At 35.0% G+C, this 25,537-nt stretch overlaps 2 protein-coding genes across 4 annotated transcripts in view; both read left to right on the top strand.

Annotated features, from left to right (window-relative positions):
• The window catches only part of LOC117335046 (caspase recruitment domain-containing protein 14-like), a 43,661-nt gene extending 28,884 nt beyond the window's left edge, over nt 1–14,777 (top strand). Inside the window, exons 8-16 of the mRNA XM_033894966.1 lie at nt 3–66; nt 1,334–1,507; nt 1,808–1,893; nt 2,394–2,432; nt 8,839–8,943; nt 9,480–9,520; nt 10,191–10,306; nt 11,938–12,029; nt 12,256–14,777. Of these exons, the coding sequence (XP_033750857.1) occupies nt 3–66; nt 1,334–1,507; nt 1,808–1,893; nt 2,394–2,432; nt 8,839–8,943; nt 9,480–9,520; nt 10,191–10,306; nt 11,938–12,029; nt 12,256–12,545 (1,007 nt within the window). The 3' untranslated portion in view covers nt 12,546–14,777. The remainder of the gene's footprint in view (nt 1–2; nt 67–1,333; nt 1,508–1,807; nt 1,894–2,393; nt 2,433–8,838; nt 8,944–9,479; nt 9,521–10,190; nt 10,307–11,937; nt 12,030–12,255) is intronic.
• Nucleotides 14,778–16,471: 1,694 nt separating this feature from the next.
• The window catches only part of LOC117335072 (caspase recruitment domain-containing protein 9-like), a 55,416-nt gene continuing 46,350 nt past the window's right edge, over nt 16,472–25,537 (top strand). The window contains exons 1-2 of one of the 3 annotated variants that reach the window (XM_033895011.1): nt 16,472–16,875; nt 25,287–25,463. In XM_033895011.1, coding sequence (XP_033750902.1) covers nt 25,301–25,463 — 163 coding nt within the window. In that variant the 5' untranslated portion in view covers nt 16,472–16,875; nt 25,287–25,300. Of the gene's footprint in view, nt 16,876–23,121; nt 23,212–25,286; nt 25,464–25,537 lie in introns of those variants that run through there. The other 2 variants (XM_033894996.1, XM_033895003.1) reach the window with 2 other exon arrangements.

The following is a 25,537-nucleotide window of genomic DNA, read 5'->3' on the forward strand; positions in this document are numbered from 1 at the left end:
AGTTAATCAAGAGGCTTCAAAATGGATGAAGGAAAACAATAGTAACGGCGATTTCTTTTACACAAGGTAGTCATTATGAGGGGGTGTGGAGTGGAGGGCTGTGGAATGGAGTGCTTGGGAATATAGGGGCAGGGAGTGGAGGGCTGAGGATTAAAGGTCTGGGGATTAGAGGGCTTGGAAATTTAAGCAGCTTTGCCATGACAATTAAAACATTGTCGATGTCAATATATACCACATTTATTTCTTGTTCATAATGTGATCCTGATACAGTTTTATACAGCTTCTACAAAATCTGATACTTTAAGAAAACAAGTAGATTATTATAGCAATTACATATACAAGGCACTATCAGTTGTTCCAATCTACGATTAGGTAGGAGTCTTTCAATAATTCCAAGGATTCCATGTAAGGTAGGAGTGTTTTCAATCATTCCGAGGGTCTCCGGTAAGGTAGGAGTGTTTGGATTTCAGGTAAGGTAGGAGTGTTTTCAATCATTCCGAGGGTCGCCGGTGAGGTAGGAGTGTTTTCAATAATTCCAAGGATTCCAGATAAGGCATGAGTGTTTTCAATCATTCCCAGGGTCTCCGGTAAGGCATGAGTGTTTTCAATCATTCCGAGGGTCGCCGGTGAGGTAGGAGTGTTTTCAATCATTCCGAGGGTCTCCGGTAAGGCATGAGTGTTTTCAATCATTTCGAGATACTCCGGTAAGGTATGGGAGTTTTCAATCTTTCCGGGGGGTCTCCGGTAAGGTAGGAGTGTTTTCAATCATTCCGAGGGTCTCCGATAAGGTAGGAGTGTTTTCAATCATTCCGAGGGTCTCCGATAAGGTAGAAGTGTTTTCAATCGAGTGTTTTCAATCATTCCGAGGGTCTCCGGTAAGGTAGGAGTGTTTTCAGTCATTCCAAGGATATCAGGTAAGGCATGAGTGTTTTCAATCATTCCCAGGGTCTCCGGTAAGGCATGAGTGTTTTCAATCATTCCGAGATACTCCGGTAAGGTGTGGGAGTTTTCAATCTTTCCGGGGGTCTCGGCTAAGGAAAGGAGTATTTTCAGTCATTAGGAGTGTGATCAATTATTCCAAGAGTCTCGGGTTAAGTAGGAGTGTTTTCAACTACCGGTAATCCAAGGATCTATAGCGTTTTAAACATGGTCTCCCAGCAGTCGTGTTGTTATAGTTACAGCTACATCTTTTGTTGTGTAGATATACAGTGCATTGTATCATATCAAGATTGGGTCGATTTCTCTTAGCCATCAAAAAGTGAGCAAGTTAAATTTAAAATATTTTATTACGTGCTTTATTGGTATTATCAAATAAAAACAAATTTATTAACAGGAGCAACTTCACCTGGCAAGGAGACAGGACGGCAGGTCAATTGGATGTCAATAACGGCGACATATTTAAGGTCCTGAACACTACTTGTAAGCCTCGCTTCTGGCTAGCACTGAAATTCGACAGAGACAGTCAGACCTGGGAATCTGACACAGGCTTCATTCCCAACACTACAGAGTACGTTAGTTTACGTCACTGTCTAATCATAGATATGATGGGTTTTCTTTGTTTGTTGTTGTTTTCGCAAGGAATTTTCTTTTGTACATTTTATATTGTTTAAGAAATGAAATTTATGTTTTCAACATTCATGAGGTCATAACAACATTGGCTTCTTGACATATTCAATGAATGGTAAACTACCACACTAAAGAATCTTAAAAGATGCTGGAACAAATTGGTACAGCTGCATATCTTTTTACTTCAAATATTTCACAAATTGATCATATATTCGTATAACGTGTGTCTTGACAATTCCAGGGCATTGAGAAACAGAGTGAAAATGCAGATGAAACGGACAGAATCAATGGATGGAAAACATACAGGAAGATGGAAGGGCATCAAATGTAAGAAACGCTGTTGTAAAAGAAAGAGTGGAGCAATGTATATAACACAGAGTTGATGTCGTCATAGAAACCAATCTAAGTCACAAAGTGGTCAATTAGACTCGATATCTCAATAAGAGTTTACAGATCAAACGTTCGATCTAGTAGTGACATCTTGTATAAATTATTGTATTATGAATGTAATTTAAATGTTACCCATGAAATCAGTCTATTAACTACTGTGCGTCTTTATATATTTTATTTAATTAATATAAAAAGTATAGCCTTTAGTTGTTTCCAAAGAGTATTTCCTGATATCCGAAACCAGTCCTTCGTACAGATTTTTATAGCCTGGTGTACATTATAGTGCGTGAAATTTTAATGCCGTAGATCTCAGCATTCAAACATGTAAATGTCATAAAAGTGCCTGACATATATCACAACAAGCAGTATGTTATGGCCAGAGTGTAATGTATCGATGGGCTATATGGTTGTGTAGGTTATATGTTTTCTGATTTCAGGCAGGTCGGAACATTATACCGTGATTTTGCCAGTGAAAGGTAAAAACTTGTTCATTATCAATTATTGCTGTAAACCATAGCATATCAATCATTGATGTAAACATTGGCCTAATATCATACAAAGCGTTGCTGTAAACCTTGGCCTAATATCATACAAAGCGTTGCTGTAAACCTTGGCCTAATATCATACAAAGCGTTACTGTAAACCTAAGCCTAATATCATACCAAGCGTTGCCGTAAACCACAGCCTTAAATCATACCAATCATTGCATTAAATTATAGCAAAATATTAAGCATTGTTGTTAGCCTTAGCTCAAAACCATAGCCAAATACTGTTTCAATCATTAATGTTATTCTGTCAAACATAAATACAAACTATTGTCAAATGCTTTATCACATTTTACTGTAAACCACAGCCAAATACTTTATATCAAACTTAACTGTAAAGCGCAGCCAAATACTATATCAAACTTTACTGTAAACCGCTGCCAAATACTCTATCAAATTTTACTGTAAACCGCAGCCAAATACTATATCAAACTTTACTGTAAACCGCTGCCAAATACTCTATCAAATTTAACTGTAAACCACAGCCAAATACTCTATCAAATTTTACTGTAAACCGCAGCCAAATACTATATCAAACTTGACTGTAAACCGCAGCCAAATACTATATCATATTTTACTGTAAACCGCAGCCAAATACTCTATCAAATTTTACTGTAAACCGCTGCCAAATACTCTATCAAATTTAACTGTAAACCGCTGCCAAATATTATATCAAACTTGACTGTAAACCGCAGCCAAATACTATATCAAACTTTACTGTAAACCGCTGCCAAATACTCTATCAAATTTAACTGTAAACCACAGCCAAATACTATATCAAATTTAACTGTAAACCGCAGCCAAATACTCTATCAAATTTTACTGTAAACCACAGCCAAATACTATATCAAATTTTACTGTAAACCGCAGCCAAATACTCTATCAAATTTTACTGTAAACCGCTGCCAAATACTCTATCAAATTTAACTGTAAACCACAGCCAAATACTATATCAAATTTAACTGTAAACCGCAGCCAAATACTCTATCAAATTTTACTGTAAACCACAGCCAAATACTATATCAAATTTTACTGTAAACCGCAGCCAAATACTCTATCAAATTTTACTGTAAACCGCTGCCAAATACTCTATCAAATTTAACTGTAAACCACAGCTAAATACTATATCAAACTTTACTGTAAACCACAGCCAAATACTATATCAAACTTGACTGTAAACCACAGCCAAATACTATATCAAACTTGACTGTAAACCGCTGCCAAATACTATATCAAACTTGACTGTAAACCGCTGCCAAAAACTCTATCAAATTTTAGTGTAAACCGCAGCCAAATACTATATCAAACTTTACTGTAAACCGCTGCCAAATACTATATCAAACTTGACTGTAAACCGCTGCCAAATACTCTATCAAATTTTAGTGTAAACCACAGCCAATTACTCTATCAAACTTTACTGTAAACCGCTGCCAAATACTATATCAAACTTTACTGTAAACCGCTGCCAAATACTACATCAAACTTTACTGTAAACCACAGCCAAATACTATATCAAACTTTACTGTAAACCGCTGCCAAATACTATAGCAAACTTTACTGTAAACCGCAGCCAAATACTCTACCAAATTTTAGTGTAAACCACAGCCAAATACTATATCAAACTTGACTATAGTGAACGCCACTCACATTATGCATCACACACTATATATAACTTTTTATACACTATATAATGACATTTTACACACTTTATAAAGACATTTCACACACTATACAATGACATTTCACACACTATAGGTAGCAGTGTACAGGAAAAATGCCCAATTTTGAAAAATATGACACATGTCTTAGATATGTAAACATTGCCAGTTAACCCTACATATAAACTCTAATAAAGTATATATATTTGTAATCTGTACAACATTTGCAATTTTAATACAGCTCTGAAGGATAAGTTAACTGATATTTTTTGTGATTTTTAGAGCTGTGAATACCATGGCAACAGCTTAAAAAATGTTCAAAAATTGCAAAATATTATATTTGACCCAAAATGACACAATTCTCTACACAATTTTTTTTCTGAAACCTATTTAAAATTAAATATCTCTATCCCAAAGACAGAATTAATCTTGTTTTGACATATGTTGTAAATTAAGTTTTTCCGCTATCTCACCTTTACTGTGGGCATCCATTTTTCGCTGTAGGCAAAACTAAATTTCCTGTGTAAACACACTTGCGGAAAATCCGGAAATTTAAAATCCGGAACCAATTTATTAATTTTTTGTTTTAACAAATGTGAAGCCTGTATGTACTTCTTCATACTGAATATACCAATTATAGTGTACAATTATTTTTTCATTTTTTATGCATATCATAATACAGGAGTTATTTGCTTAACAAAAAAATTGCCTATTGCCAGGCTGTCCTACTGTAGTGTGCTACCTATATGATGATAGTTCACACATTATACAATGACATTTCACACACTATATATTGACATTTCACGCACTATATAATGACATTTCACACACTATATAATGACATTTCATACTATACAATGACATTTCACACACTATATAATGACATTTCACACACTATATAATGACATTTCGCACACTACATAATGACATTTCACACACTATACAATGACATTTCACACACTATATAATGACATTTCACACACTATATAATGACATTTCGCATACTAAACAATGACATTTCACACTATACAATGACATTTTACACACTATATAATGACATTTCACACACTATATAATGCCATTCCACACACTATATAATGACATTTCGCACATTATACAATGACATTTCATACGATACAATGACATTTCACACACTATATAATGACATTTCGCACATTATACAATGACATTTCATACGATACAATGACATTTCACACACTATATAATGACATTTCACACACTATATAATGACATTTCGCACACTATATAATGACATTTCGCACACTACATAATGACATTTCACACACTATATAATGACATTTCACACACTATATATTGACATTTCACACACTATATAATGACATTTCACACACTATATAATGACATTTCGCACACTACATAATGACATTTCACACACTATATAATGACATTTCACACACTAAACAATGTCATTTCACACACTATATACAATGACATTTCACACACTATATAATGACATTTCACACACTATACAATGACATTTCACACACTATACAATGACATTTCACACACTATATAATGACATTTCGCACACTATACAATGACATTTCACACACTATATAATGCCATTTCACACACTATATAATGACATTTCACACACTATACAATGACATTTCGCATACTATACAATGACATTTCACACACTATATAATGACATTTCACACACTATATAATGACATTTCGCACACTATATAATGACATTTCGCACACTACATAATGACATTTCACACACTATATAATGACATTTCACACACTATACAATGCCATTTCACACACTATATAATGCCATTTCACACACTATATAATGACATTTCGCACACTATATAATGACATTTCACACACTATATAATGCCATTCCACACACTATATAATGACATTTCGCACACTATATAATGACATTTCACACACTATATAATGCCATTCCACACACTATATAATGACATTTCGCACACTATACAATGACATTTCGCATACTATACAATGTCATTTCACACACTTTATAATGTCATTTCACATTCTATATAATGTCATTTCACATTCTATATACAATGAAATTTCACAGACTATACAATGAAATTTCACAGACTATACAATGACATTTCACACACTATACAATGACATTTCACACACTATATGATGACATTCCACACACTATATAATGACATTTCATACACTATACAATGACATTTCACACACTATATAATGACATTTCACACACTATACAATGACATTTCACACACTATATAATGACATTTCACACACTATATAATGACATTTCACACATTATATAATGACATTTCACACACTATATAATGACATTTCACACACTATACAATGACATTTCACACACTATATAATGACATTTCACACATTATATGACATTTCACACATTATATGACATTTCACACACTATATAATGACATTTCACACATTATATGACATTTCACACACTATATAATGACATTTCACACATTATATGACATTTCACACACTATATAATGACATTTCACACATTATATGACATTTCACACACTATATAATGACATTTCACACACTATATAATGACATTTCACACACTATATAATGACATTTCACACATTATATGACATTTCACACACTATATAATGACATATCGCACACTATATAATGCCATTTTACACACTCTTAGATGACATTCTACTCATATCATATAATAACAGTACACATATACTATATAATAACATTCCATAAACACAATATAATAACATTTTAACACACTATGATATAATGATATTCTAAACACTATATATAATACCATTCCATGTACACTTTACTATTCCATTCTACATATACTAAATAATAATATTTACTACCTGCGTGACAAAGAGGGATACAGAATTTATAGTATACATACTGGCTACATAGGCATTATTGACAAAATGTAACCATGTTTCCTGTGAAAATGGATAACTTTTCATGCAGGTTAGTTCATACAGATCAGAACATTATCCTGTCGTCCATTACAACGTAAACGAAGTTCCTGTCTTTTGACAAAAAATTATTAATAATTGTACCATTGTATTCATTGTAGGAAATGTTTCGCTTGACCAATATATACACACACACATATATATATATATTATGTATATCACATATTGCTTTTTATCACTTTAATATGTCTACAATCGTTTATGTCAAATTATTTTCTTAGCAAATCGCTGTACTGTACAGTAATGAAAAAAAACCTAAGTGATAGCCTTGTCTAGATTCACTTAAACACATAGGATCTGCATATTTCCACACAAAAACATCGTCTGTTTCAATGAATATAGCTATATGATGTGAAAAGGAAAAAAACGTAATAATCGTTATGACAATAATGAGTGATGGAAAATAGTCAACATCTCCTTAATCACGAGTATGACAGCAAAAATGAAACGATGTAAGGTATATTTAAATTCTTGTTTTTTCATAGAGAGTCGTTTGACTGGAGAACGGACGCATGTATTTTACGCGAACACCATAAGATCCTATGACTTTGCGAACACCATAAGATCCTACGACTTTGCGAACACCATAAGATCCTATGAATTTGCGAACACCATAAGATCCTATGAATTTGCAATATCAAATCTTGTTTCTAATCATCTAATACGTTCCTATATCTTGTACGTTTTATATACAGCGTACAGGAGTTATGATATGTAAACCATTACCATTTCAAGTTGACTAACCTTAGTATGAAGTAAATGTCCCCCCTTTAATGGCCTCCTGGTCGAGTTACAAAATACCTGGTTTTACTTCCCTTTTCGAAGGTCTTCTTTTGTTCTTATTTCCCGCATGTTTTAACCGACTTGGTGTTGAATTACAGATGTGTTTGCGGGTTGGTATTTTCTTTTATGTCCGTCTTAACATAACCACCTATTTTAATTAATACGAGCCCATTGCTTGCAGGCAATGTGGGGTGATTTTAGAATACATGCACAACTGCTATGAATAAACGGATGTAAACATGAATTAATTTTAAAATTATTTTAATAAGTTATTTAAACCACCTTGAGTTTCAATGTGTATATTTCTTCCTGCTCAAAAAAGGTATAAAATATTTTAAAAAAACGATCAATTTTGGCTATACTTATTAGCTCTAAATGTAGGAAAGAGGCAATATGTTGGTGCATTGATAATTTTTTCAAGGCAATGGGGTCGAATACATGCACAACTGCTATGAATAAACGGATGTAAACATGAATTAATTTTAAAATTATTTTAATAAGTTATTTAAACCACCTTGAGTTTCAATGTGTATATTTCTTCCTGCTCAAAAAAGGTATAAAATATTTAAAAAAAAAAAGATTCAATTTTGGCTCTACTCTATTTAGCTCTAAATGTGTATTGAAAGATGCGAATATCTGGTGCATTTTGTGATAATTTTTTCCCGTTTATGTGACCTTGACAATGATTTGCCCGTTTGGGTGACCTTGGCAATGATTTGTCTGTTTATGTGACATTGAGAATGTTTTTTTTTCGTGTATGTAACCTTGACAATGACTAAATCCCGTTTGTGTGAACTTGAAACTATTTTTGTCGCTTATGTGACCTGGACACTGGTTTTTATCAGTTTGCGTGACCTTGACAATCATTTTGACGGTTTATGTTACCAGCCATGACTATGTCACCAGTATTGTTGTACGGACAAGAGGAGGTGGTGACCATTGTTCAGAAAATCATGGCCACGGACCTGCCGGACTGCTCACAAGTCGACATCAGTAAGTATAGTAAATAACCACGCCCACAATCATGAATATTCATCACATATTTTTAAAACATTACTCAGTACTGAAAGTTTGTGTGTACTTTTTCTTTCGTGGTTTGGAGCTCTCGAGCTTTCATATTATTTCATGGGTACAAACGTTCGTGGTAAGCCCATACAACAATAATATATTAATATGTATACAGTAATACATACAACAATATTTGCTGCATTTATATTTGTGGTTCCATAGCAACCACGAAAACAACGAGCGTTTATACACAACGAACGCTTCATGTAATTAAGTATCCAAAATGCACAAATTTGATTTTTAACATGTGCCCTATTCTCCATTGAACATGTGTGTATTCATTATACTCTTCTCGTATTACTACCATAAGCCTAGGGACCCATTTACCAGTAAGTATATGACAACAACAATTCTCTGTAGAAAATGAATAAGGAAAAAATATGGAGTCTCATATCCTTGGTAATGTGATGCTTTCGATAATGATGAAAAAAGTTATATATTTCTAAGTTTACTCCTTTCAGTGAGGAATGATTTAACTGACTTACACCGACATTTCCCTCAGGTAAGATCTTAGTTTCATGTCTTTAAATTAGAAACAGGAATATATTTCTTTATTGCATTTTTGCCAGTGAGATATAGAAATTTATCAAACTAATAAAACTTATATTTTCACTGCAGCGATGAGCAGTGAAAATATAAGATTTTGCAGTGAAAATATAAGTTTTGCAGTGAAAATATAAGTTTTCCGTTTTTGACCAATCAGAGCGGACCTTTGTTTTCACCTCGTCGAAACTTGCCGATTTTTCCAATTGAAGCGGAGTTGGATAAATTGGTTATTTTGCTGTATTTCTGAAGTTTTCAGACTAGTTTTTGACAAATTACTCACTTGACGTTAGCTATCAATGCACAGATTCTCCTATAACAGCAGAAAACGCTTAAATTGCGTTGATCAGTCCTTTCAAAATGGCGCCGTCAAGTTGACGTGGAGTAACGTCACAAAGAGATGACGTCACTACTGATTCCCGCACTTTTTGACATTATTAATTGATTCAATTATTTTTTGACACTCGTATGACAGAATATTGTCGATATTCTGTCATACTCGTGAAATATATGTTATATTAAACGGGAAACCATTCAATATCCTCTATATACAGATAAAAAAAACACGAAAATAAAATAAATAGAAACTATTGAACATTTTTAAACATTCTGCTGATTTTATTCTTTAGAAACACGACCGACACAGCATAAGGAAGGGCAGTTTGACCCCAGTGACACTCAACCAATCTCTCAACATCATTATCTACCTTAATCTTCAAAGTGGGGCTGATCCAGACCAGCTTAAGTATGTTAATAAGCAACAGTGATAATTTGGTTTGATATCTTTTTCAAAGTTTGCATTATCTTAGTACCACACAATGATATATGTGTAACGGTTTGATTTTACATACAACCCAGGCTTCTTAATTATACTTCATAGTACCGTGCCATAAAACCACAAGACTTATATACAGCTCCTGCATTTATTCAACAATCCATCATTGGTAATATACAACAACTAGTTACATGTACAATATATATTTACAGCACCACATAATAAAACCAACATCCACACTATAATATAAGTGTATACCATAAACATTTTTTGCATTTTGCCAGTGAAATATAGAAATTTATCAACCTGATAAAACTTATATTTTCAATGCAGCGATGAGCAGTGAAAATATAAGATTTTGCAGTGAAAATATAAGTTTTTCATTATTGACCAATCAGACCGAACCTTTGTATTCACCTCATTCAAACTTGCCGGTTTTTTCAATCGATGCGAAGATAGATAAATTTCTGAAATATTCAGACAAGTTTTTGACAAAATACTCACTTGACGTTAGCTATTCATGCACAGATTCTCCGATAATAGCAAAAAAAGCTTAAATTGCGTTGATTCGTCCTTTGGAAACGGCGCCGTCAAGTTGCCGTAGAGTAACGTCACAAAGAGATGACGTCATGAATTATGTTACTGATTCCCACACTTTTTGACACTATTAATTTTTCGATGTTTGTATTTTTGTTTTTAAGTATATAAAATGCTATAAAAAGAAAATTGAATGGTTTCCAGTTTAATATAACATCTATTTAACTTGTATGACAGAATATTTCGATAGTTTTCACTCGTGAAAATATCGATATTCTGTCATACTCGTGAAATATATGTTATATTAAACGGGAAACCATTCAATATCCTCTATATATTATGATATATAATCAGCTATTATCACAAACCATGAACTGTAAACTATAATGAAGGCTACCAGCCAGGGCTTCTGTTAAAGTATAAGGAAAGTATAGAAGGGAAGCACACAAGCCAATGGTTTCTATATCTTCATCCAACTTCCCAAACCTACTTGTTACATTCACAAATATAAACTAGCACACTTTTCCATTCACAATGGTGCACATACATTAGTATACACTGTTTTCAATATACAATACACAATCATCCTTTATAATCACTCGCACACATTCTCAAACTAAATGCATACTCTTATATCCATATATTTTACATTCGGAACATATGGATTCAAACTAACAATCAATAATTTAACTATAATTCAACAAGATACTCCCATGCATACACAAATACATACTTCTACTAAGGGACACAACTTTCAAAGAAAGGTACATAACATAGTTAGGTGCCTAGTAATAAATGGCCCTATCGATTAACCCTGATAAAAGGCACTTGGAAAATGAAGCATACAAAGAAAAATGATAGATTCATACGAAAATCCTTATACATTGTATCTATAAATTCCTTATGAATCCTAGTAAATATAAAACCTTTAATATGTACAAAGAAATTAAGAATACTGTGAAAAGTGTAAGAGTTCTCTGCTTCTAGGACAAACCCGGTTTAAGTCACTTGTCAAATTGAGAAGCTACGACATTAATTTGTAAAACAAATGTTTTTATATACAGCACCATTCTGGGCAGTTACATTAACGAGGGGACAAAAGAGGGGCCATCTGATTCTCTAGAGAGCCGACTCCAAATGTTTGGTCTTACATACGGTAAGGAACTTGTACATGGTATTGATTAACTTATGAATTATCTCCCCTTCTTGAGGTCTGCCTGAGGTGAAATTTAAGGCAACCCTTTCAGCGACACAAATTTCTCTGCGTGACTATTAGCATTAGTGTTTTGGTGTGTGATATTTGCGGTTTATTGGTAAAATGTTGTCTTACTTTTATTATTTCCTGAAAAACATGGTTTGATTGAAATCGGTTTCTGTTACAGACAGGATAGACATCCCCAGCCCCGAGGTAAAGGACCGTGCCAGTTTATTGCAATGTCTGTGTGCGAGAATCTCGCGGTATCAGGATCGTGTCTACTGGCTCGGGAAACAAAGCCTCACAACCTCGGATCAGTGGAAGTTTCAGAGCCTCGTCTGCCCTTCCAAGGTCCCCAATGTGTACTCAGATGACCAGAAAGAAAATTTGAAGCCTTCTCCTGCTGTTTCCCTTGATGACGGTCGCAGCCATTGGGCCCGATCCGGAAATATATTCCGCTCCTTTTCCACCGACTAAATAGCGTGAAAACTCCTATAGTCCAAACCGAATCACAGTCGGTGTCATATGCTATGTTTGCTAACCGTTCCATGAAAATTTATGCCAATATCCGAACTTCAGCCACGGTTTTTCGTGAATCGTCATTTTAACATAGGCACTGATCTCACCTTCATACCCACAGAACATTGTATGACATGAGGCATTTAAATCATCATGAATTTTGACACCTTCTTAGAATATACGCTCCTATTCTATGTTGCTTTTAAATTTTATCAAACACATTTTTTCGTACCCCCCTCCCCTCCATATGTTTTAACACTGGCTTCAAGCCCATTTCAATTTTCCTGACTAATCATCAGAATTCCCACAATTTTGCCCCCGTACATCCCTGACGAGCCAGAATAGGAAGAGTTAGCTGTAGGCCTATGTTTATATTTGACATAAACCATTACTATTTACAGTAGCCCGAGTTTCCTATGGCCCTGATACCAGACAAGGCCAGAGGAAACTTGGGCTGTATTTACAGATGTGCTATTAACTTGTGTGACTTTTGCACAACCCTTTTTATTGACAAACTTACCCCAGCTTTAATATATCAGAGACATATATATACAGATATCTCTGAATATATGTACATAATGTGTGTTCTAATTCAGTATTACTTTATTTTTTAATGTGATATAAATACGTCAACGCTATTTTTGTTAATTGTTTACATCCATGGTACTGGCCTCGTCTGTCAATACATCCAATATTCTTGGATTTTATCATATGGGGTGTACTGGACAAGGTGAGAGTACCCGTGGTCGCATTTGCGTGCCGATAAGCCCCACTCGATTTGCACTCTTCTCCGGCTAGAATATATCTTCCGGTCACTCGATTTGGAGCTCTTCTGCTTCCTCTTCCGTCTCGAAGCTGGAAGATTTATCTTCCAAGATGGCGACCATGTTTAAGTATGCGAGTGATAAGTTTCACTAGAGAAGGATTTATGACACAAACATGCACATGTCTGTGTCATAGTGTTTGAGAAAACTTAAAAACTTGTTTGTTTTGGGTTATATTCTCCCGGTTTACTCGATTTACATATAACGGAACGCAATCTTCTTAGGTTTCTCTTTCAAGAAGAGTGCAAATCGAGTGGGGCTCAGGACTTTAGTGTCGTAAAGTTTAACCACAGATAATTGAGTGTCGCTAGGTTTTACTTGAGGTCCAGTTCCGCTACAAATCTACATTACTATTTCAGCGACAATAATCAATGAGTTAAGGATGGTATCTATGTGAAAGTTGAGCAAAGTCGAGTGTGGTCAGCAATGGAATGTATGATCACTGCAGTGTACTTCCGATGCACTTTGCATCAGTGCAAGTTTCAAATGTAGGATGACCATAGTAAAGTTCAATGGAATGACTTGCAAGTGTACGTATGACTCACCGAAAGCGTCACGCATAATTTCTGATTGGTTGTAATGCAAGTCTTAAAGTACAAACACTTGTTTGAATGACTTTTTATGTGAAGTTTAATATTTCTTGTGATTTAAATACTTCCTACATGATTTATTTTAATTCAGCTGAAAGCCGTGTTTGATATGAATGGCAAATGAACAAAGGCGATTTCTATACGTAAAGTGATTGAATGAATATTGTCTTTTCCCTGTTGGAATATTTATATCGCCTACGATAATAGTATATATATGACAAGTGTCGATACGTCTGTTGTAAGCGTATGTGACACGATCCATAAGGAATCACGTGACCTGTATGTTATATGCTTCTCCTGTTTTGTTATCGTATTATTACGCGCGAAGCGTTGTCGCTTTTGAAATAAATATATTAATCAAAATACAGACGTCCAGTTTTGTTTCTGAGAAGATACGAGGACAGTTGCCTGGCATCATGACCCGAGTCGTCTGTGGTAGTTCATTTAATTTCAAGTGGTGTCAAATCTAGCCGTAATCCGTAAGTTTTTGGTGCTTTATCGGCCTTTTTTTAAAGTCGTATATGGGTTAGTCGGCAGTCTAGTTATATACTTGTATTACAGAGTATCGTCGGGTAATGGAAATGACAAGTCTAATTTAATTAGATATGGGTTAGTCGGCTCATATCAGATTTTTTGAAAGGCCAATAAAACATGAGAAACCATAGGATTATATTCTAGCGGCTGGCTAGAATCTTTTCGTGAAAGAAGGAATCGCAATGCTTAGATCGTATTTGTTAACCAAACGATAAACATGACGAAATGCAAAAAAAAAAAAAAAAAAAAAACCCAATAAACAAACAAACGAGAACAAAAAGCATGGAGTTTATGACCCCCCTCCCATTTCAACGCCAACGCATTGAAAACTATATTGCATGTTTCACAAACATAAAGAAGCTTGAGAAATATGAACCCAGAACATCTCAAGAATGTTGGTGTCTTAAAATTGAACATGTAAAATTAGATACGGAGGAGTAGTTTGAGAAATATAGCGATAGCTGACCTCAACTGTCCACAAAGCGACGTATGCCCGCCATTTTTTTCCATTTATTGATCAGTTTAAAAACTGAACACGTAAAAGAGGATATCTATAGGGGAGTTTACATTTCACAGTTTGAAAAAAAAATCCTTTTATTATTTCTCCAGATATTTCGAGAACGGGCTTATCTCATAACCCCATAACACCGATAAATATGTGTTTACCTTATCTACGTCTGTACAAGATAGACAAGATACAAGAATTTTTATGTGCAACTATTCTTACGATCGGTCTCACCCGCTTCCAGTATATATTAACATATATATGACCTCATCTGTGGGTTTTCTAATTCGCTCCCACGCTCGTCATAGCCACTAACCTACTACGCTACAATAATGGGAATTAGCTGAACCATCACGATGTTTTGGCAAATCGTCTTTTGTATAGACTTAGTGTAGGAGGCGAAAGTGAAAAAAGGATGATATTACTGGGAAGACTTTGAATGAAAAAATCTTATGCATATCACTTCCGCCATCGTAGATGCGAGCCGAGAATCTAGGTTGCCGATAGGTAGGCTGATACGCCAGTTCGAGATACAATACAGTTTAAAATCATTCTCTTATAAACAAATTAAAGTTAAGATAACTAAAGGTTCGGTTGTTTAGATGTCTTTCCCTCACCACCTTTTTATAATATGTCCGTCAAATTTTGACGGGAGTAATGGTATGACGTTGTCTGTCCGTCCGTCCGGTGTACATTTTTATGCCCGGAGATCTCTAATTTTCAATCGAAAAAATCTTTGGAACTTGGAATGATTTATGATCATGATATGCTTTTTTTTTTCTCTTATCGGCATTTTGATTCGACATTTGTTTGCAATTGTTAGCGGTTTATTTCCCTCAATTTTCAACAGTTCTCTTTAAAACCCTGTACGGCCTGACATGACATGAAATTGTATTTTCTGAGCGGTGAGATTTCGATTGAAATTATAATGTTACATTTTTCATATTTGTATTCATTTTGATATAACAATGTATTCCTCTTTGGTGTGAGATGGCGTGTATTCATCCCATCTGTTTTAATATGTGAATTTATAAAGAAAAAGGTGTAATTTTCGTTCATTTGAAGAAAAAAAACCCATTGACCACAAAGGCCTACAAAGAAAAAGGGTCATATGTACTAGACTGTCCGGTTGATTGATTCGTTGGTTCGTTTACGGCGTTCTCAAGGCCGGGTAGCTCCCCAGACTGTCCGTCTGGTCTAGTGTAATCGAGGACGACAGTAGCTCGTTTGACGGGGCGCTAGGTTAGCATACAAGATAAGATACATAAAGATATTTCGTTTATCATTGAAAATTTCTTATAAGGATAAATGTGCAAGACATCATAAAATATATCAGATATATTATAATTTGATTAAGTATTGTACCAATATTGCTCCATGAGTAAATGACAAGCTTGACTTACCTGAGAAAAAAATCAGTAAGCCGTAGCGATTGTTCGCGTTCAACTATGCGTAATAAAAGAGTACGTGGGTTGCACTAAGGGAGTTAACTCCATTTCTAACGCGCTGATTAGTTTCCAAGCCCCCTGATAATAAGTGTCTCAATGTACAACAGAATGTTAGAATATCACTGTTTAACAGTTGTCACTGTAATACTTTCAACAAAATCACATGGGATCTGGTAACCTTCTCAGCGTATGTATTTGAATGCAAGCAAATGTACTTGTAATCCAGCGATTTCCCCAGACGGGCCCCTCAGGTGAACCAGGAAGTTTAAGATTTTGGGAACTATACACGGGTCGGAGACTCGCACACTGTTACGTAGTATAGGTACACAACTGACGATGTGACCACACGGGGACTGTACGAAAGCCATCATATAGTCAGACTAACAGGTAAGTAGACCCATGTGCATGATGATGTATATGTTGAGTTTTTAGACCATTTTATTTGCTTCATCAACACGACAACATGACATGCGCCCTATTTGACACATACAGTGTACATACATAATACACTGACAAGTAGACTATACTAATTCAGCGTCGCTCTTATTACGCTTTTGATTTAATATTTATTTTTATTTACTTTTCTCTGTTCACTTGAACTTATACTAATATTTCTTCGTTTCTGTCCATTATGTTGTTATATACTGCCAAAGTAATTCAGTGCTCATATGATCAGTATATATATGTAATACATACATATATATATATATGATGTATATACAGTATAATATTTAAAAAAAAAAAGGTATCCATTTCATTTTTTTAAATTCATGTTAATGCTGAGCAATTTTGAACTCATGCATTTAAACAAACACTAAATCATGAACTTCAAATATATACCTAAATATTTTGCTTTAGTTACACATTACTTAATAAAAGTACATCAATGTACCATGATCTTATCAAGGTGCTCACAATGCTGTGACCTAACTCTGCTGACATGAAATGCTAAGATACATGTACCTAACACTTAGTCCACAGGTGCAGTCACATTTTGGTGAAATCTTAACAACAAAGGATTGTGTTTCTCCAGTTCTGAAGTCAGTCCATGTTTTCTTATCTGGAACTTGAAATAAATGTTAACTTAACAAAAATTAATTCACCTCTATGAGAATGATTAAGTGATATGGTTCCATGTCGAGGGACAGTGTGTTAGGGTTATAATCCTGGTCCCTTTTAATCGATGTTTATGCATACGTCTGGGATTAATCTAGAATTTAGGGTAAACTACCCTTTTTGGACAAAAGGAGAAAATGAGTTTTGAAAAGGGGAAATTTGAAAAATCATGAAGTTTCAATTTTTTATCTTAAAAACACATTTTCCAGGTAAAAACAGCAGATGCTTAATTAGGAAATCAAATCTGGAAGATTTTAAGATATTGCCATAAAAATGAGGGAAAAGACATTATTTGCATGAATTTAAAAGAAGTCTGAGGGAAAAAATGGAACAAAATCATGAGAAACTACCCATAAACAGTAGTGAAAAATACCTAGATTGATCCGCGTAGGTACAAAAATGTAGATATTCTGCTGAAACTTTGATACATTGTTGACCCTTATCCAACATTGAAATAAATTTGTATGTAGTACATTACTAATTATAATAAAATGCTCCCTTGGTGTGGTCTTTTTAAAAAATAGCGAGACTCACAGGAAAGTTTTGGGTCTTTCAGTCTTAACAAGCCTATCCTCTTAACCAGTTAATCATATTTCTATCAATATTTGCTGTGACCCATCCTTAAGAGAATATTGTCCGTTATAAAAGGTGGCCCCTGAGATAGGGAAAATACCACTGGTACTTTTTTATAAGGTGATTTTGACCTGATTAATTATGCATGTTCTTTATCCAGGTGAACAAGCTAGTGGGCTCCTTGTTTACTTGGATATTAACAGAGTTTCCATGGCACACATCTTGTTTTTCACTCATGTAAATTTAATTACCCCTACATTGTAGTTTTTTGGGGCAATGAAACAGATAATATATATGATATATATAAATTTAATCTGTTTTTGTGAGCAAAAACAAATTGAATTTTCTCTCTAATGAAATATTTGAAAGGCAAGAATGTTTTTGCTTTCCAGTTAAACAAAAAAATTCATGATTATAGACTGATAATTTTTTATTTCAAGAAAATTATTTTTGTTATCTGTTTGATCAAAACAGTGATTTGATTACCTGTGAAATATTTCAAGTGTAAATTAAGGTACTGACTGGTTATTTTTTTTTGGACATGTAAGCTTTTCACTCGATCATTTCTGATACCACAGAAATGTTTACACCTGAAATACAAGCCCTATAGAGTACAAGACTATGTCACTATTAAAAAGATCATTTCTATTGGAAAAATCTTTTCAAGGACAAAACACAATGCATTTGATATCAGTCCATGTGTCAATCATACTGTTTGCACAGATATTTTTTTCCCCATTTTTAGCTTGTTGGGACGAAATCCAGGGGAGCTATGACAGCTAGTTAATGTTTTTATAAAACAGTGTTGTGTCAATACTAATGAAGATACAACTTAGGAATTTGACATGTGTGTTCCATGTGATAAGACCATTCCATTGGTACTGTGTTTGTGGACCTGCTGACCTTGACTGTGACCTGTGACCTAATTTTAAAAACTTGTGACCAACTTTTAAAAACTTCTATGTTGGCTGCAATATATCAACCGACAAGATAGAGCTTTCATGTTTAACGTCACATCTATTCGTTGTCATTTTCAGACAAACTAGGTTACTATTTCTATAAATAGAATCTTTGGATATGAGTGAATTAGCTGAATAGTGAATACAGTTACTAAGTTTCAGGTATTTTTACAAACTTTATCCCAAATATGGAGTTGCTGTTTGGCAAGGTTCTTGGTGGCTATTCCGTGTAAAGGGTCCCACGGGTGAATTGTTGATGGCAGTAGGCATATGTGTCCAGAGCTTAGAACATTTAATAGTTTAAAGCAAATCCAAAGTAACACACATATTTAATCACAAATAAAGTTTTACAATGTTTTGGACAGATAAACACTTGTTTCATGGAGTCACACAAGTACACTAAACAGACCTAACAGCTGTTACTGACTCCAAAAGTTTGCCTTCTATTAAACTACCCTCCCCCCCCCCCCCCCCTATGAAAAATTGCACTCCCCAGGGGCATTTATTAGAATAAATATGGTATATGACCAAGATATGCAAAGGAGGTTTGTTCATGTAAAAAGAACAATGTCTGATTGAATTATAAAATTGATAGTTATGATGTAGTGATTTAAGTATTACTGTACAATTGTAAATGAGATTAACCCAAATCTCAAACCCAGACTCTCAATACCACTGTGGGATTTTAGTTGGGCGTCTATGGGAAAGAACAGAGAAAAGCACATTCCAGTGTTCCATCAGGAATCAAACCCAGCACTCCTCAACCCTGGCCTTCCTTCCTGTCTAAGTATACTGAGGAATAAAAAAGTAAGAACATAGGCTGATGGTTGCTGTTCATATTCTGTTTGTTATCTCAGTCATAAATCTTACGTATAAGGGTTTACGGATATCATCTCTTATGTATTAACAACATCACCGTTACCATAAATGTAAATTTTGACAGCCTCTTCAACAAAAAATGGAAACTTGGCAACAAACATGTATCAGTTTAGACGTCGGCTCCACTGTCTGAACATGATAAAATGTTCCCTAATATAGAATTTTGGCATTATGGCCCATGTACAGCCTTTCCCTCTTATCTGTTTATCGAAGAACTTCAAATACTAGTGTATAGTGTTACTGTGTATATATATGTATCAAATCTTAAACTCTTATACAAGTTTGCATTACAACATTCTTTGGATAAATGAATTATAATATCACTGCTAGGTTCATAAACATTCCATTTGTGTATATTGACTTCTCTAAGATAAGAGTTACTGCAAAAAGAATACACCACTCCATTAACTTGGAGTTGTTTAATGCAGGTGTTGACCCCCAGTTTTATACAGGTGTTGACCCTAATTTGTTTTACACAAGTGTTGACTCAGTTGTCAGGGCTTTTTCTCACTGGTTTGTGAGAGGGCCTTTTTGTCTCATTATGGGGAGAAAATTGGTGAATTGGGAAAGACTTTTTAAGGAATACACTGCAAATTTTGGGAATTTGGCTTAAATATAAAATAATTAAATTTGGGAATGGGGCCCATTAACGGCCCAAAAAAGCACCAAGTAAAGCACTGGTTGTTTTATACAGGTGTTGATCCTTATTTGTTTTATACAGATGTTGACCCTAATTTGTTTATACAGGTGTTCACCCTCATTTGTTTTACACAGGTGTTGATCCTCATTTGTTTTGCACAGGTGTTGTCCCTGAGTTGTTTAACACAGGTGTCGATCCTCAGTTATCTTACACAGGTGTTGACCGTCAGTTGTTTTATACAGGTGTTGACTGTCAGTTGTTTTATACAGGTGTTGACCCTCAGTTGTTTTATACAGGTGTTCACCCTCATTTGTTTTACACAGGTGTTGATCCTCATTTGTTTTGCACAGGTGTTGTCCCCGAGTAGTTTAACACAGGTGTCGATCCTCAGTTATCTTACACAGGTGTTGACTGTCAGTTGTTTTATACAGGTGTTGACCCTCAGTTGTTTTATGCAGGTGTTGACTGTCAGTTGTTTTATACAGGTGTTGACCCTCAGTTGTTTTATGCAGGTGTTGACTGTCAGTTGTTTTATACAGGTGTTGACCCTCAGTTGTTTTATACAGGTGTTGACTGTCAGTTGTGTTATACAGATGTTGACCCTCAGTTGTTTTACACAGGTGTTGACCGTCAGTTGTTTTATACAGGTGTTGACCCTCAGTTGTTTTACACAGGTGTTGACTGTCAGTTGTTTTATACAGGTGTTGACCCTCAGTTGTTTTATACAGGTGTTGACTGTCAGTTGTGTTATACAGGTGTTGCCCCTGGCATTTCTTTGATACTAGACATCCAGTATTACACCTATAGTCCCATCCAGCATTGCTCTTATATACTATGTTAGAATCCAGATAACTGATACTACACATCAAACATAATTTTAACACTAGTACCCATGCAGTGAAATTTTACATATCACATGATGTAATTGTTTGACATCTAACCTACTGATATGACGTGACAAGAGTACTTCTAAAATATATCAAATCTTCCTTCACAGATTTTTTTTTTTTTATATATATAGTTTAGAATTTCCACTTAAATTGTAGCTCTCTTCCTTTGTTAACTTTAGCATTTAGATCTCTAATTTCAATTTCCTATAGGTGAATGCTTACTTGATTTGACCGGAATAATGTTCTCTTGGCTCTGAATGAGTTCTGTTTTTATTGAATTTATTTGAAATCCAAAATATCTTACTTATAGTTTGATTGAAGTCTCAAGTGACCTATTCTAACGTTTAAATCTGCTTCTCAACTCCAAGATAGGCAGAATCAAATACTCTTCACAGATAGAAAGATATTAAGGTCTTTTACCGAAATTGTGAATTTTATGACCCTGGGATCTCATGTTTGCCCCTGGGGAGGGGGTAAAGTTTACTATAGCTTATATAGGGAAATCACATTTTTGAGCATTATTTGTTCCAATTGCCATTGGAAATAACACAAATTTGGTTAGAATTATCCGTAGGGGATGTCTGTTGTAAACTATGTGTATATTTTCACTGACTGACCCCTACAGGCTTATGGGCAGGGCCAAAAAGGGTCATATCAACTGAAATTTCAAGAAACTTCTTATCAAGACCTAAATAGGTAGAATCGTAATTTCATGACCCTGGGGTCTCATGTTTGCTCCTGGGGAGGGGGTAAACTTTACTATGGTTTATATAGGGAAATCACATTTTTGACTATCATTTGTTTGATATCTATTGGAATTCATTCAAACTTTGTTAATATTGTCAGCAGTGTTTGACAGCTCGTTGGTATGTACATGTTGGCTGACCCCCAGGGCTTATGGGTTGGGCCAAAATGGTCAAATTAACTGAAAAAACTTTTTCTAAAAACCCAAATAAGCTAGAATCAAATACACTTCATATATGGAAGTGTCTTTAAGTTCTTTAGGGGGTAAACTTTACTATAGTTTATATAGGGAAATCATAATTTTGACTATCATTTGTTTGATTTCTATCGAAATGCATTCAAACTTTGTTAACATTATCAGCATGGATGACAGCTTAATTGATGTTGACCCTGACTGACCCCCTCGGCTGATTGGGGGTCAAAAAGGGTCAATCAAATTAACTGAAATATTTCAAAATTCAGATGACCGTGTACACAGGTAAAAAGTTTAACGAGGTTAAAATCCTCATTAAAAAGATAGTATTTGACTGTCAAAATCCAATAATATTTGGATATTCCCTTACTATGACTTAAATCCTTAAGATGACTGGTAATTAAGTTATATGATAATATCTAATTTATTCATACCAGGAAATTGAGAAAGCATTCCAGAATAAACTGGAAGAAGTAAAAGATTTGGTCAATGGAAGATAACTTCCTGTTCATTGAAAGATAAGGAAACAGCTTTAGGAAATATTAGCAATAACATTGTCTGATCTGTGAGGCTAAAATATCTTTTAAAACAGCGAATGCTTTGAATATTTATCTCCACAGATTTCTGTGGAGTACCGTGTTACAGTATGGTAATATGCAATATTTGTTTTTTTCTAGGTCACCTGACACAATGTATCAGATGTTGTGGTCATGCTTCGTTTGTTCTCATGTATGTGAAATGCATAAACAATATCTATCTCTTTCTTTGAAAAAGTAGAATGGGTTTTGCCCAATATTTTCCATGTTTTTCCATGTTTAAGGGAAATGAAATTAACCTAAACATGTCTCTGTGTAAAGTGGAAGTGGATTGTCTGGTCTTTTTGTTAATCTACTCCCCCATAGCTTTTATTCATTGGCTTGCAGCCTTTAAATCTTCCATTTCAATGCATTTACAATATAGCACGTTCCCAGTTTAACAGGTTAAAATAATCTAAGATAACTCAGTTTGCGCTGTTTTCCCTGATTTATATCCTATCCCAGTGTACCTGTATGTGTATATCCTACCCCAGTGTACCTGTATGTGTATATCCTACCCCAGTGTACCTGTATGTTTATATCATACCCCAGTGTACCTGTATGTGTATATCCTATCCCAGTGTACCTGTATGTTTATATCCTATCCCAGTGTACCTGTATGTGTATACCCTATCCTCGTGTACCTGTATGTGTATAACCTATCCCAGTGTACCTGTATGTGTATATCCTATCCCAGTGTACCTGTATGTGTATATCCTACCCAGTGTACCTGTATGTGTATATCCTATCCCAGTGTACCTGTATGTTTGTATCCTACCCCAGTGTACCTGTATGTGTATATCATATCCCAGTGTACCTGTATGTGTATATCCTATCCCAGTGTACCTGTATGTGTATATCCTACCCCAGTGTACCTGTATGTTTATATCATACCCCAGTGTACCTGTATGGGTATATCATACCCCAGTGTACCTGTATGTGTATATCCTATCCCAGTGTACCTGTATGTGTATATCCTATCCCAGTGTACCTGTATGTGTATATCCTATCCCAGTGTACCTGTATGTGTATATCCTATCCCAGTGTACCTGTATGTGTATATCCTACCCAGTGTACCTGTATGTGTATATCCTATCCCAGTGTACCTGTATGTTTGTATCTTACCCCAGTGTACCTGTATGTGTGTATCCTACCCCAGTGTACCTGTATGTTTATATCATACCCCAGTGTACCTGTATGTGTATATCCTACCCCAGTGTACCTGTATGTTTATATCCTATCCCAGTGTACCTGTATGTGTATATCCTATCCCAGTGTACCTGTATGTGTATATCCTACCCCAGTGTACCTGTATGTGTATATCCTATCCCAGTGTACCTGTATGTTTATATCCTATCCCAGTGTACCTGTATGTTTGTATCCTACCCCAGTGTACATGTATGTGTATATCCTATCCCAGTGTACCTGTATATGTATATCCTATCCCAGTGTACCTGTATGTGTATATCCTATCCCAGTGTACCTGTATGTATATATCCTATCCCAGTGTACCTGTATGTGTATATCCTATCCCAGTGTACCTGTATGTGTATATCCTATCCCAGTGTACCTGTATGTGTATATCCTATCCCAGTGTACCTGTATGTTTGTATCCTATCCCAGTGTACCTGTATGTTTGTATCCTATCCCAGTGTACCTGTATGTTTATATCCTACCCCAGTGTACCTGTATGTGTATATCCTATCCCAGTGTACCTGTATGTTTGTATCCTATCCCAGTGTACCTGTATGTTTGTATCCTATCCCAGTGTACCTGTATGTTTGTATCCTATCCCAGTGTACCTGTATGTTTGTATCCTATCCCAGTGTACCTGTATGTTTGTATCCTATCCCAGTGTACCTGTATGTGTATATCCTACCCCAGTGTACCTGTATGTGTATATCCTATCCCAGTGTACCTGTATGTTTGTATCCTACCCCAGTGTACCTGTATGTGTATATCCTACCCCAGTGTACCTGTATGTGTATATCCTATCCCAGTGTACCTGTATGTGTATATCCTATCTCAGTGTACCTGTATGTGTATATCCTATCCCAGTGTACCTTAATGACCTATATTACATAGTGGTTTTAATAATAGAACTAAGATTGTGATGATCAACCCATATTATATAGTCTTGTTAATAATAGAATTAAGATTATAATTGTCCATGTAACTGTCTGTCTGCAGTCTCAATATAGATTTTATCAATTTGTTCTGTTTTTAAAGGTTAACAGTACAAGATGGATGAGGATATGTATGACCAGAAGATAGAACCTCACAGATGTACACTGATTAAGTACATAGAGACAGAAAGTATTCTGGAGGAATTGAGACAAAAACAAACCATCAGTGTCGATGATTATGAGGATGTGTATGCCTGTATTGGTCGCAGACGGAGAGCAGGTATGCTGTGTTCAAAGTGGTGCTTGAGCTCTCCTGAACTTAATTCAAGGCTTAGAATCAGTTCAAGATTGTTT

This window comes from Pecten maximus, chromosome 1 (assembly GCF_902652985.1).
Source record: "Pecten maximus chromosome 1, xPecMax1.1, whole genome shotgun sequence".
NCBI classification, from domain to species: Eukaryota; Metazoa; Mollusca; class Bivalvia; order Pectinida; family Pectinidae; genus Pecten; species Pecten maximus.